Source organism: Rhinopithecus roxellana, chromosome 15 (genome assembly GCF_007565055.1).
Source record: "Rhinopithecus roxellana isolate Shanxi Qingling chromosome 15, ASM756505v1, whole genome shotgun sequence".
Classification (NCBI taxonomy): domain Eukaryota; kingdom Metazoa; phylum Chordata; class Mammalia; order Primates; family Cercopithecidae; genus Rhinopithecus; species Rhinopithecus roxellana.
In genome coordinates, this window is record NC_044563.1 from 33,848,044 (window position 1) to 33,861,368 (window position 13,325).

General features: G+C 36.2%; 1 protein-coding gene across 1 annotated transcript in view; it reads left to right on the forward strand.

Moving 5' to 3' along the window:
* The window catches only part of CEP57 (centrosomal protein 57), a 42,154-nt gene extending 29,074 nt beyond the window's left edge, over window positions 1-13,080 (forward strand). Inside the window, exons 7-11 of the mRNA XM_010375433.2 lie at window positions 2,273-2,380; window positions 2,896-2,973; window positions 8,186-8,424; window positions 9,608-9,752; window positions 11,424-13,080. Coding sequence (XP_010373735.1) covers window positions 2,273-2,380; window positions 2,896-2,973; window positions 8,186-8,424; window positions 9,608-9,752; window positions 11,424-11,654 — 801 coding nt within the window. The 3' untranslated portion in view covers window positions 11,655-13,080. The remainder of the gene's footprint in view (window positions 1-2,272; window positions 2,381-2,895; window positions 2,974-8,185; window positions 8,425-9,607; window positions 9,753-11,423) is intronic.
* The last annotated feature ends 245 nt before the right edge of the window (window positions 13,081-13,325 follow it).

Here is a 13,325-nt window from a genome sequence, read left to right on the forward strand (position 1 = left end):
TGAAGACACTCTCCTTATGAGCTTATTTGCTCAAATTCCTCCCAGATACTCCCCTGCCCCTTCCAGGGTCTTTTATTTTTATGACATATGCATGTATCTTTTTTCAGATACACACAAGAATCAGGTCTTGATTCCAAAGAGTAGAGCCTCTGCAGTTCAATCTGTGACCAAAGGCCTACAATGTCTTGGGCTCACGTCATATATGTGATTACAGGAATATAAAAGTTATCTTTGTTACCTTGTCTATTTGTTCTAGTGCGTCTCTAAATTTGTTGACTTATTTTCTATTAAATCGGATATAGTTCTTTCTCAAACATTTACCTTCTGATCAATTTGTAGATTGTTGTTGTTTTCCCTCAGTGTGCTTTCTGAGTTACATAGCCACATGGCTTAATTTTTGACCAACAAATTTTCTTTGCCCATTTTCTCTTTAGGGTTGGCCACTTCACTGTGTTTCCATTTCCATATTTGTAACAAACAAACTTGTGGGTTGTGCTTTATATGCATTGTGGTGTTGAGTACATTATATATGAAATACAAAATTTAGTAAGTTCCTTAGTTAATGAATTTGTAAAATAATTTATGGTACTTCTGTTTTCTCCTTAATTTAGCAGGCAACACATAGGGACCAAATTAGTTGTTGCTGGTAATATGTTACCAGTAAATATTTTGAGTTGGTGGTGAACATTATTGTACTGAAAGAACAATGAGGGATAGATACGTGGTTCCAAGTCTAGTGTTGGGCAAGTTATGTAACTATTCAGAGCCTGGATTTTTTCCATTGTTAAATAGTGGTCTGCTGAGGTCAAGAGTTTGAGACCAGCCTGACCAACATGGTGAAAACCTGTCTACTAAAAATACAAAATTGGCCGGGCGTGGTGGTGCATGCCTGTAATCCTAGCAACTTGGGAGGCTGAGGCAGGAGAATCGCTTGAACCTGGGAGGTGGAAGTTGCAGTGAGTTGAGATCACACCATTGCACTCCATCCTGGGCAACAAGAGCAAAACTCTGTCTCAAAAAAAACAGGTGTTCTGCATTTTGCATCTTCTTGGTATTGGGGTGATCAAATGAGAATAAAAAATAATGAAAGTGCTTTAAAATGTTTTAAAACTGTAGCACAGAAATAAGATAGCTGCTGGGAAGAATAAATAAATTGGAAGTTAAAATACTCAAAAAAATGTTCTTGTACACTGTTTACACTCATTGGCATCATAAGTCTTCTAGAGTAGTAATTTCCTATTCATTGAATTATATCTAGTCAATGTACTATGTATAAAGCAATGTTAGGTGTATTGGGAATGTATAGATGCTTCCTGTATTCCTTTGTCATGGAATAGATTTTTTTTACCCCAAAGCTGCACTCGTGGAAAGTAATAGTGATAATCTCAGTATCTGTTTTTATGGAATCCGCTGGTTCTGAATATTTGTTCTAGCTGCATTATAATTTCCTGGGGAACTTTTAAAATACTTTAAAATACGAATTTCCCCAATCTGGAAGGGCCAAAATCATGAGGTCTGGACAGCCACCTGGCAATCCAAACTGTCCTCATAAACTGCAGACAGTTTTGGTACATATAGGCAGATTTGAAGCAACCACTATTCTGGACAGGTTTTTTTTTTTTTTTTTTTTTTTTTTTTTTTTTAAGGAAAGTTGAAAGTTGGCTTAGTGAAAAGAGCAGTCCTTTTTTGAAATTCTTAGTAAGTGCTTGTGGAATTTCTACCATGAAGACAGGATATTTTTAAATTACTATACTTACTAAGCTTCTAGAGAAAAGGACTTGGTAACATTTGCCTGATAGCTTCCAGTGTTTTTGTTTTTTGGTATTTTTTTGGACATAAGTTTTCAATTCCTTTTTCTTGTATAGTAAGTGCATGGCTTTTTAGAAGGTGAAGAAATGTATTCTGCTCTTTGGCTGTTTTGTATCTGATAATGTAGTAGATGCCATTTTTGAAAAGAGAATGTATTGAAGCAATGGTTTGGGGTTAGATACATTCATTGCCTTTTAACTCATTAGATAGAATTTATGGAGTAGCTACAAATACTGAAGGTAATGTGTTCCACACTGAAGAAAGGACAGATTATAACAAAGAAGGTCAAGATAAAATGAGAGACTGGTATGTATTTAAAATATTTGACAAACATTGATAGATTGGTTCAAGACATAGTTATACAGCTATAATACGTTTTTCAGTTAGATACTACCATTGGCTTTTACAGGCTTTCATAGGTTTTATTCCTACGGCATTAACTTTAGACTCTCATTTTTCCTAGTTGCAGACTGGTCTAGAAACAAATAGACTTACTTTTGAAGATAAGGCAACTCCACGTGTTCCCAGTGCAAGAAGAATTAAAAAAAAGAAGTCAAAACCACCAGAAAAGGTGTGAAGACAGAACCAAATCAGGCAAAATGCTGATTACTTGGTATAGTTTATGTCAAAACACCCATAAACTGTATGGTGTACTACAACCTTGAGAGAGTAAATCTTTCATTCTCAATTTCTTCATTCAGAAGGTGGAGATAAGTAATACTTCTAAATTTTTATCCTGATAGAAAATATATAAGCATTTTGGAACTGCAGAACACTATACAAAATTAGCATTATTATTAGTACTGCATTATCTCGTGCTCTTACAATGTTTTGTGTATATGTATACTGATTTTCTACTTAGAATGTAACTGTTGTTTTGTCAAGTGCTTTTTTTCCCCCAGCCTTTACTAGGCTAGGATACGTGCTAACAAGTACTATTAGGAGCTGGCTCGTGATCATAATGCCAGCTATAGATAAGGCAAGTAGTAGCCCAGTAGTTAACTGAAGTTTCAAGTTAGTCATGTATAGTCAGTTTTTATTATCATGTGAATAAAATAAAATTGTTTTCCTTTTCTTTTCATTCAGAAAAGTTCTAGGAACTATTTTGGTGCACAACCACATTATAGATTATGCTTGGGTGATATGCCGTTTGTAGCTGGGAAGGTGAGTTGGTCAAACTCTGGATTCTTTTTGTACAGTGTTGATCCTTGAATTAAGTCTCTGCATCTGCAAGTATGTCTATAAATGGAATGAACATTTTTCTGTCCCTGTACCAGTGTGGATCACAGTGATGTGAAAATGATATGGGGGGAGGTTTTTTGGGATTGGGGAAGCAAGGAAGAGATGGGGAGGATACCTTAAAGTAGATAAAGTATATGTGGAAAGGAAGTGATAAAAACCGAGACCCTAAGTTGAAGAAGGTGTCGTTTCAGATAGGGGTCAAGGAAATAAGAAATAGTATGTTTGTAGCATTGGATTTTTAGTATCAATCCTGTTGAGTTATATTTAGATATAGGTAGATATTTGAATAAGCATATAGTATATTCTACTTGTCCTCACATCCAGATCATTTCTAGGACTAATTCTCCAAGAAGCAGTCATACGTACACTTGAATCTTAAGTTTCTTTAGCACTTGAATGTAAAGCTGTATCATCATATATCAACAAGTACTGAGTGAAGTGCCTAAAACTGTGCTAGTTGACACTACTTTATGAGCTGTGTTGCTGGTGGTTTTATGTTTCGATTCCAACTAGATTGTCATTCTAGCATCTTGGGAAGTAAATGTTCTTTTGAATTTTATATTTGTTTATATGTATTTTAAACCCCTAGTAAATTTGGAGTGAAATCATGGGGAATATAATACGTTAGTGGTGACAAGCATTTGAAAAAGGTACAGTTGACCCTTGAACAACATGAGTCTGAACTCTGTGTGGGTCTACTTACAGGCAGATTTTTTTTTTCAATAAGTATCTCAGAAAATTTTTTGGAGATTTCTGGCAATTTGAAAAAACTTGCAAACTGTATCTTAGAAATATCAGAAGCTAAGAAAAAGTTGGTATGTCATGGATGCATAAAATTGACTATGTCAATACGAGTGCATTTTATTATTTACTACCATAAATGTACACAAGTCTTTTTAATTATAATTTATCAAAAACGATTTGCACACAGACTACGTGGCGCCATTCACAGTACAGATAAATGTAAATAGATAAAGATGCAGTATTAAATCATAACTGTATAAAATTAACTGTAGTACATACTGTGCAACTGATAATTTTGTAGCCACCTTCTGTTGCCATTGTGATGAGCTCAAGGGTTGGGAGTATTCACTTAAAATGCCGTGTGATGCTAATCATCTTCAAATGAGCAGTTCATCTCTCCAGCAAATTGTGTGTCACAGTAAAAAGTGTTCTCTAGCAGTTTCATATTTACCATCATGTTTAGCACAATACAGTAAATACTTTGAATAATACCATAGGACCCATGTCAAGTGCTACTAATGATGGTGGAAGTGCTCCCAAGAAGCAGACAAAAGTCATGACATGACAAGAAAAAGCTGCATTGCTTGCTATGAACCATAGATTGAGGTCTGCAGCTGCAGTGGTTCACCATTTCAAAATAAATGAATCCAGCTGAAGGACTATTGTAAAACAACAACAACAACAAAGGAGCCTGGCATGTTGGAGTGCACCTGTAGTTCCAGCTACTCAGGAGGCTGAGGGAGGAGGATCACTTTAGCCCAGGAGTTCAAGACTGTAGTAAGCTATGATGGCACCACTGTACCAGCATAGGCAACAGAGTAAGATCCTGTCTCTTAAAAAAAACATTTAAAAAAAAAAAAAAAGGAAATTTGTGAAACTACCACTGCAGCCACTCTAGCAGGTGCCAAAACATTGTGCTTTTTGCAAAATAGCTTTTTATCTCATTGAAAATGCAGCTTTTATGTGGATGCAGGATTGCTATAAGAAAGCCATATTTAGACTCTTAATAATGATTTGAGAAAAAGGAAAGTCATTATATGACAACTTAAAAGGAAGGTGAGGTATCTAAAGATGGAAAATTTAATTCCAGCAAAGGATAGTTTGATAATTTTAGAGGTTTGGCTTTAAAAATATCAAGATAGGAGAAGCAGCTTCTGCTGACCAAGAGGCAGCAGATGAGTCCTAAGATGCCATTAAGAAAATCATTAAGGAGAAAGGGTGTCTTCCTGAACAGGCTTTTAATGCAGACAAAAGTACCCTATTCTGGAAAAACATGATGCCATGAAGGGTATTTATGAGTAAGGAAGAGAAGTCAGCACCAGGATTTAAGGAAAGAGGAGACAGGCTAAATCTACTATTTTGTGAAAACACAATCAGATTACAATCAGGATTGCCCTTGTCTATAAAGCTGCTAATCCCTGAGCCTTCAAGGGGAAATATACCCAACTGCCAGTCTTTGGGTTTACGACAAGAATGCCCCGGTGAGAACCCTTTTTCTAAACTGGATTTAGAAAAAGCATTGATCCAACAATGCTTTGTCCCTGAAGTCAGGGAGTAATTTGCCAGTAATGCCAGTAAGAGACTGCCTTTTAAAGTCTTTTTAATACTAGGCATTGCCCCTAGCTATCCAGGAGCATGGAAGTTCAACACCAAAGGCATGGAAGTAGTCTACTTGCCCCTAAACACAAGGTGTCTAATTCAGCCTCTAGATCAGGGAGCATAAGGACCTCTAAGGCACATTACATACACTGTAAAAAGGGTTCTTAATGCTGTGGAAGAGAACTTCAGAGAGAACATTATGAAAGTCTGGAAGGATTACACAATTGAAGATGATGCCATCATTTTTATAGAAAAAGTCATGAAAGCCATCAAGCCTGAAATAATAAATTCCTGTTGGAGAAAACTCTCCAGGTGATATGCATGATTTCACAGGATTTATGACAGAGCCAATCATGAAAGAGATTGTAGATATGGCAAAAAAAAAAAAAAAAAAAAGGTTGGAGGTGAAGGATTTCAGGCTACGAATCTTGGAGAAATTCAAGAGTCAGCAGACACCATGACAGAGGAATTAACAGAAGACGACTGGGATGGATACAAGTGCTTTCAAACCATTGCCACAAGATGAGGAAGACAACGTAGAAGTAATGTCAGAAAACACATTGACATTAGACAGTCTGGCAGAAGGGTTCTAATTATTCAAGACTGCTCTTCACTTTTTTATTTTTTTTGAGACAGAGTCTCGCTCTGTCACCCAGGCTGGAGTGCACTGGTTCCATCTCAGCTCACTGCAGCCTCTGCCTCCTGGGTTCAAGCAATTCTCCCACCTCAGCCTCCCAAGTACCTGGGACAACAGGCATGCACCACCATGCCTGGCTAATTTTTGTATTTTTTTAGTAGAGACAGGGTTTCTCCATGTTGGCCAGGCTGGTCTCAAAATCGGACCTCAGGTGATCCACCTGTCTCAGCCTCCCAAGTGCTGGGATTACAGGCATGAGCCACTGTGGCCAGCCTGCTTTTGACTTTTATGACATAGACCCTTCTATGATACATCACTGAAACTAAAGCAAATGGTGGAAGAAGAATTGGTATCATAGAGAAACATTTTTAGAGAAATGAAAAAGAAAAGTCAAGACAAATTATAGTGTATTTCTGTAAAGTTATACAGAATGTACTAGCCTCTCCTGCCTCCCCCTCCACCCTCTCCACCCCTTCTGCCTCTGCCACTGCTGAGACAGCAAGACCAACCCTATTCTGCCACCTACTCAACAGTGAATAATGGGGATGAAGGCCTGTATGGTGATCCAGTTAATGAATAGTAAATATACTTCCTCTTCCTTAGGATTTTCTTAATATTTTCTTCTAACTTTACTTTTAGAATATAGTTTATACATAAAACATAATATAAATGCTTCCAGTCAATAGCAGGCTATTAGTTACATTTTAGGGCAAAGTTTTTTTTATAGTTCTCAGCTGCATAAGTGGAAGCTGAATTATCAGAACACATGGACACATAGTGGGGAGCAACATGCCCTGGAGCCTGTTTGGTGAGGGAGTTGGTCAACGGGGAGGGAGAGCATCAGGAAGAGTACCTAATGGATGCTGGGGTTCATACCTAGGTGATGGGTTGATCTGTGCAACACACCACCATGGCACACATTTGCCTGTGTAACAAACCTGTGCATGTACCCTACAACTTAAAAGTTGAAGGAAAAAAAATAGTTTCATTATGGCAGAGTTTTGACTGCATGGGTGGTCGGAGCCCCTAACCCCTCCATTATTCAAGGGTCAAGTGCATATATTAATATAATCAGAAAAATAACAGGAACAAGATAATTTTTTAAATTATTGCATACTGAAAGTGTACTTATAGGCAACTAGTATAATAAATATATATTACAAGTTATGGGCAAAATAGTGGTTACATCGACTGATTTTTGAATAGTGGACCAGCCTTGCATTGATGTAATAAACTCCCACTTGGATGTGGTATACAATACTGCTGTATTCAATTTGCTAGCTAACAATGGGAACTAAGATTAGAAGGAAAGCATATGTTTACCTTAGCATGGTGGTTCCAAATCTGGCTAATCAAAATCAACTGGAGGACTTGAAAACAAATTTCCAAACTCTAACTCTGCAGTGAGTTTGGTGTGCTGCCTAGGAACCTGCATTTTAAATATGCTGTCTAATGATATTTATGGAGCCAAGTAAGCCTAACCATCTATTTATAAAATGGAATAGTACATTGAGATTGTTGGTTTAGTGTTTAAAACAAAAACAAAATATTTTTGAGAAGTCTTACCAGGTTTTTCTTACACATGTGATAGACATGTATTTAGTGCTTCCTAATTATTCCAGGATAGAGAAATGAACAAGTCTCTACCACCTGGATGTACACTGTTTAGTAGGTGAAATAGATATGTAAAAGCAATTAAAATATATTATGATAAATGATATGAGAGAGATATGTAAAGTGTTATAGGTGATCTGAGATGGACTGATTACCTGGCAGTTTTAAGGAAGCCTTTAAAAATAATATATTTGAACTGGGTTTTAAAGAATGATATAAATATTGCTAACATACCAAAAAATGTCATCTGCAAATATGGTTTGTTCACAAAATGGAGAGAAGTGGAGGATGATAGGACATGAGGCTAGGAAATGTAGGTTGCAGCTCAATGATGTAGGGCCTTATTTTCCATTCCGAAACATAGTTAGTGGATTTATATCAGAGAATTTCAAATAGAAGAACATCATGATCAGAATAATTTTAGGATTTATATACTGTACTTTGAGGGGTGAAGAGTTCTTTTTACCTAGGCTTAGGGAATAGAAAGTGGTGTAGAGAATATAACTTCAGTTACTTCTTTCATCATTTTTCTTCCTTTAGTCCACAAGTCCTAGCCATGCAGTGGTAGCCAATGTTCAGCTTGTCTTGCATCTAATGAAGCAACACAGTAAAGCTTTGTGCAATGATCGAGTCATCAACAGTATTCCTTTGGCAAAGCAAGTATCTTCACGAGGTGGTAAAAGTAAGAAGTTGTCAGTAACATCTCCCTCCAACGGTATTAATGAGGAGCTAGCAGAAGTCTTACAGACTTTACAGGATGAATTTGGGCAAATGAGCTTGTGAGTTGTTTTTTGTTGTTTGTTTTTTAATTCAATTTAGCTCTAAAACCTCAGTTTTTAAAAACTTGTTGACTTTATTATTCTTACTTTACTTTGTTGAGCAAGTATGGCTGAGCACAATCCTTACACTAACCAAGTTACTGGGACTTTAACAAATACAACTAATAAGGGTAAAATCTCTCTCTTACTGTTAAATCTTTTGAAGACCAAGGTTTATGTTTAAGTTGTATTTCTTTGTCTGAGAACTTATGATATACAGTCATGCATCACTGAATGACAGAGATGTGCTCTGAAAAATATATCATTAGGCAATTTTTTTTTCCTTATGCCTGTAGGAGTGTGCTAATCTTATAGTCGATTGCTCCTAGGCTACAAACCTATACAGCATGTTACTCTACTACTAAATACTATAAGCAGTTGTAACACAATGGTATTTGTGTATATAAACATACCTAGATACAGTAAAAATATGATATTAAAGTCTTACGGGATCACTGTTGTATATGTGGTCTGTTGTGTACTACATCATTATCTGGTGCCTGACATTACATTCATTTTAGCTAAACTTAACTGATAAGTTAGGACATGGGTGTCTGAAGAACAAGATTTATCTCTAGACTTTCCTTTATATATACAGTATTCTTTTGGGGAAAATATGAATATAAAGATTTAACCTTGAAATTAAGAACTCTTGTATTTCCCTCCAGTGCCTTTCTTGAACTTTTAAATTCATATTTTCAATTAAAAATGTCTTGATCTAGGCTGGGCACAGTGGCTCACGCCTATAATCCCAGCACTTTGGGAGGCTGAGGCGGGTGATCATGAGGTCAGGAGATTGAGACCATCCTGGCTGACATGGTGAACCCCGTCTGTACTAAAAATACAAAAGAATTGGCCGGGAATGGTGGTGGGCGCCTGTAGTCCCAGCTACTCAGGAGGCTGAGGCAGGAGAATGGCATGAACCTGGGAAGTGGAGCTTGTTGTGAGCTGAGATTGCGCCACTGCACTCCAGCCTGGGCAACAGAGTGAGACTCCATCTCAAAAAAAATTTTCTTGCTCTATTCAAAAAATGGAGTCATTTTTTAAACACATGGGGCAGTAACCCCATAATGAGTAAGGTATAATAGACCTAGCCATGAAACATAGAAAACTTAACCACGTTCTACTTCTGCTTTGTATATAGTGATCACCAGCAACTTGCAAAACTTATCCAGGAGTCACCAACTGTTGAACTGAAAGACAAGTTAGAGTGTGAATTGGAGGCATTAGTGGGAAGGATGGAAGCAAAAGCCAACCAAATAACTAAAGTTCGAAAATACCAAGCCCAGGTAACTCAGTTTTCCTTCACTCAAGTTTCTAATGATTTAAGAAAAAAAATACACTTTAATTCAGATATTAAATTATGACACTAAGTGTATCATAGATAAATATCTACAGGAGATACTTCTTTACTGAAGACATTTGTTCATTAAGAATTGGTAAGTGGATTAGGAAAGAAGACACTTTTAGTCACTTAGCATATTCAATTAAGATACATCTTTCAAATACTGAATGTATTTAATATTCTTTATGAATAAGCTTTAACTTATTTGATGAATTTAAATAGTTCTGAGTTTATCCAAGTAAGTTTTTTTAAAAAGCACCTGGGAAATTCTATTTCCAAAGGAATAAGTCAGACATTAAATATGTGAAATGTATTTGTTACTAATCATTTTATATCAGCCAACAATGTAGTATCTACTAGATGCAGTGGTGACGTCACACTCAAGGGTTTTCATCCAGAGAGAAACATGATTCAGGTATTTAAGAGATTACTGTAGTGACTAGGGGTAGGGTGATGGGATCAAGGCAGAGAGGCTGAGAGATCAGCTATAGACATATCAGAGGTGGTCAGCAAGACAGTAGTTGGGTTTGGGCAGAGGTAAACAGATTTGAGGTATATTTTGGAAGTAAAAAATAATTGGGGTTATTTGCTGCTGGGTATCATGTAGGAGAGGGAGTTAGGCAGGATGGTGATTCCACTGACTGAAATGGAGAAGGCTGAGAAGTTCAGAGAGCAGAACAGGTTTGTTGGCTGTTGATTGGTAGCCATATGATAGACCCAGTGCCAAGTGCTTTGAGTATGTCATCTAATTTTCACAAATGGCTTATGAAATGGGTATATTCTCATAGATGAGGATGCTAGGCCACATTTTCTGGGAAGTATGCATATATCCTCAGCGACATTAAATAACTTGCCCAAGTACCAGCTCACTGGGAAATGGCAGAGCCGGGATGAAACTAGCCTTTTCAACTCTAAAACCTGGGATGTTTTTTCAAAGTTCATGTATGAAAAAGAAATACAAGCAAAGTATTCCTGTAGGAGTAAGGAGTAATGGTCTAATTTGTTATACTAATTAGACTTATTCTAATGGAACACCAACATGCCAGCATCAGTTTGACTAAAGTAAAAATAAAGCTCCCCTATTTTAAATTATTCTAAAATAATGGAAAAAAAATCAAATTCTTTTCATAGTATTAATACATTACCAATTGCATCTGTTCATCCATCTGGAAATTGCTTCTTTGCCTCCTCAGACTAGTTTTTAGAATGTCTTTCTCCTCTTCTCCCATTTGTGAAAATCCTTCCCGTTCTTTCTGTGTGTCTGATTTTTGCCTCTTCCATGAGTTTCCTTCAACTCCCCTTGTTTCTCACTCGCCCTGTTCTGTACTTTGGCAATATTGCCTTAATTTAGGACAACCAGAATTTGTTTACCCAGGTTTACTTGTTTGTATATTGTTATATATATTTAAGCATATATTTATTTACATTGATATTTAAGTGTTAAATGACTAGTGCAGTAGGTTTTGAATTTTTAAAAAAGCCTAGAATGTAATATTTGAGTTTCAGTTAGCATGAGAGTTAACCAGAAAAAGGTACTCTTTTGTACTTTTTGTTGTCAGAAAAAATATTTTCATTAAATTCTCCTTTTCCTTCCTGCCTTGGTTATTTGGTATAGCTGGAGAAACAGAAGTTAGAGAAGCAGAAGAAGGAATTAAAAGCTACCAAAAAGACTCTTGATGAAGAAGGAAACAGCAGCGGCCGTTCTGGAATCACAGGGACCACAAATAAGAAAGATTTTACCAAACTGAGACCTGGAGAAAAAGGCAGAAAAAATCTTCAGTTATTGAAGGACATGCAAACCATACAGAATTCACTACAAAGCAGTAGTTTGTGTTGGGATTACTGACTCATAACCAGGTCAGAAATTTTATTCAGATACTCTGTACCTCATCAATCAGATGACGACAATTTACTTCCCAGGTCTCATACTCACTTATGTTGGAATTAATTAATAGCAGGTGTTAAGGGACCCAGGCTTCAGTACACAGGCTTTTCATGTATGCAGGATGACTCAATGTTAAAGCATTTAAATGGAAACCAGGGGGGGTTTAAAGCCTGAGAAACCACACATAATCTTGTTTTGTTGAGATGAGTTTGCTGTACTGATATACTGCACTTTGTAAACAGATACCAGTTTTTTACTTGTGGGTGTGATTTTTTTAAAAATAGTTCTTTATATTTAAAATTAGGTTTACATTTTCAAAATATGAGACTATGCCATAGGCAGTGCTTGCTTGAAAAGTCTCATTTTTAAATCTCCCTGGCATGAAGTGCCCACTTCCCCTTTCCAAAGCAACCATTAAACATACTTTGTTTCTACTATTGGTGGAGTTTTTCTAGATTTAAATATATATATATATATTTCAGAGGATTTTTATTTTGCTTTTTGGCATTTCAGACTTTGATCAGTATTAAGTGCACTTGTATTGCTTTTTAATCTGTTAATTTTTTTAAAGACCTAAGCAGTCATTTTGAGTTATATCTGTAAAAATTATAAAAGGATTTTTGAAAGTATAAACAAATTGTCAGTGAAATGAGATTCTGGAATAAAGTGAGAATGGGAGAAGGGATATGTTGTGAGCATATACCTTCACAGTTCTTAACACCTGTTTTGTAATCATGATATTCAGTCAAGGCATTATGGTTTTTAATCTTGAAACTTAGAGAACCCTTTGAATATTTGCTTTTACTGGTGTACAGTATGAGTGGAATATGAACTGTACACATAATTGTTATCATGTTGCTATAAATCATAATTTCAACTAGATCAAGACATGTTAACCTTTTATAAATTTAAAGTCAATAAAGCACCTTTTTAAAAGAAACACTGAAACTTTCCTTAACAGCCTGTTAATAAAGGCTTTGTGATAAGCTCTCAAAAAATGCATTTCTAAATAGGACATCAATGTACTGATGAAGAGAAAAAACTAGTACTTAGTTGCTATACTCATGCTTACATAGAAAGAGAGCCCAAGAATATTAGATTTCCTCATGATATAAGATACTACAGTAACAGGCTTTAATTTAGCATCCTTAAGTAGATTTTGGGGTATTTGTGGCTTGTAAACTTGTGCTTGTGTGTCCAGTTTTCTAATGAGTAGGTTTGTAGCTTGATCGAATTAATAACTGAGCCCATAGACACAAGAGAAGTGAGAAACAGTGCACTGGTGACATGATAAATACATGTGTCAACCACCATTTCAACTATTAAAAACTGCTGTTATCTCCTTGTTTGAATTTCAGGTCATTAAATTGTATAACCATCATTTGAATTGTAGTGGCTCTGAGTCCTAATTAGGAGAAGGGTGATTGAATGATGCTAAATCCCACCCCATTTCTCAACTAGGATTCAAACTGATCTACTCCAGCTTTTTGTACTCTCAGGTGAGAAGTGAAAAAATACTGTTTCAGTTTTCTTATCTGCAAGTTTACAGTAGAGGAATGTGTCATCCATCCACTTACGTTGTAACACAGCTTTATTGCAATTCATTTCAAATAAGTTATGTTTACAGACTTG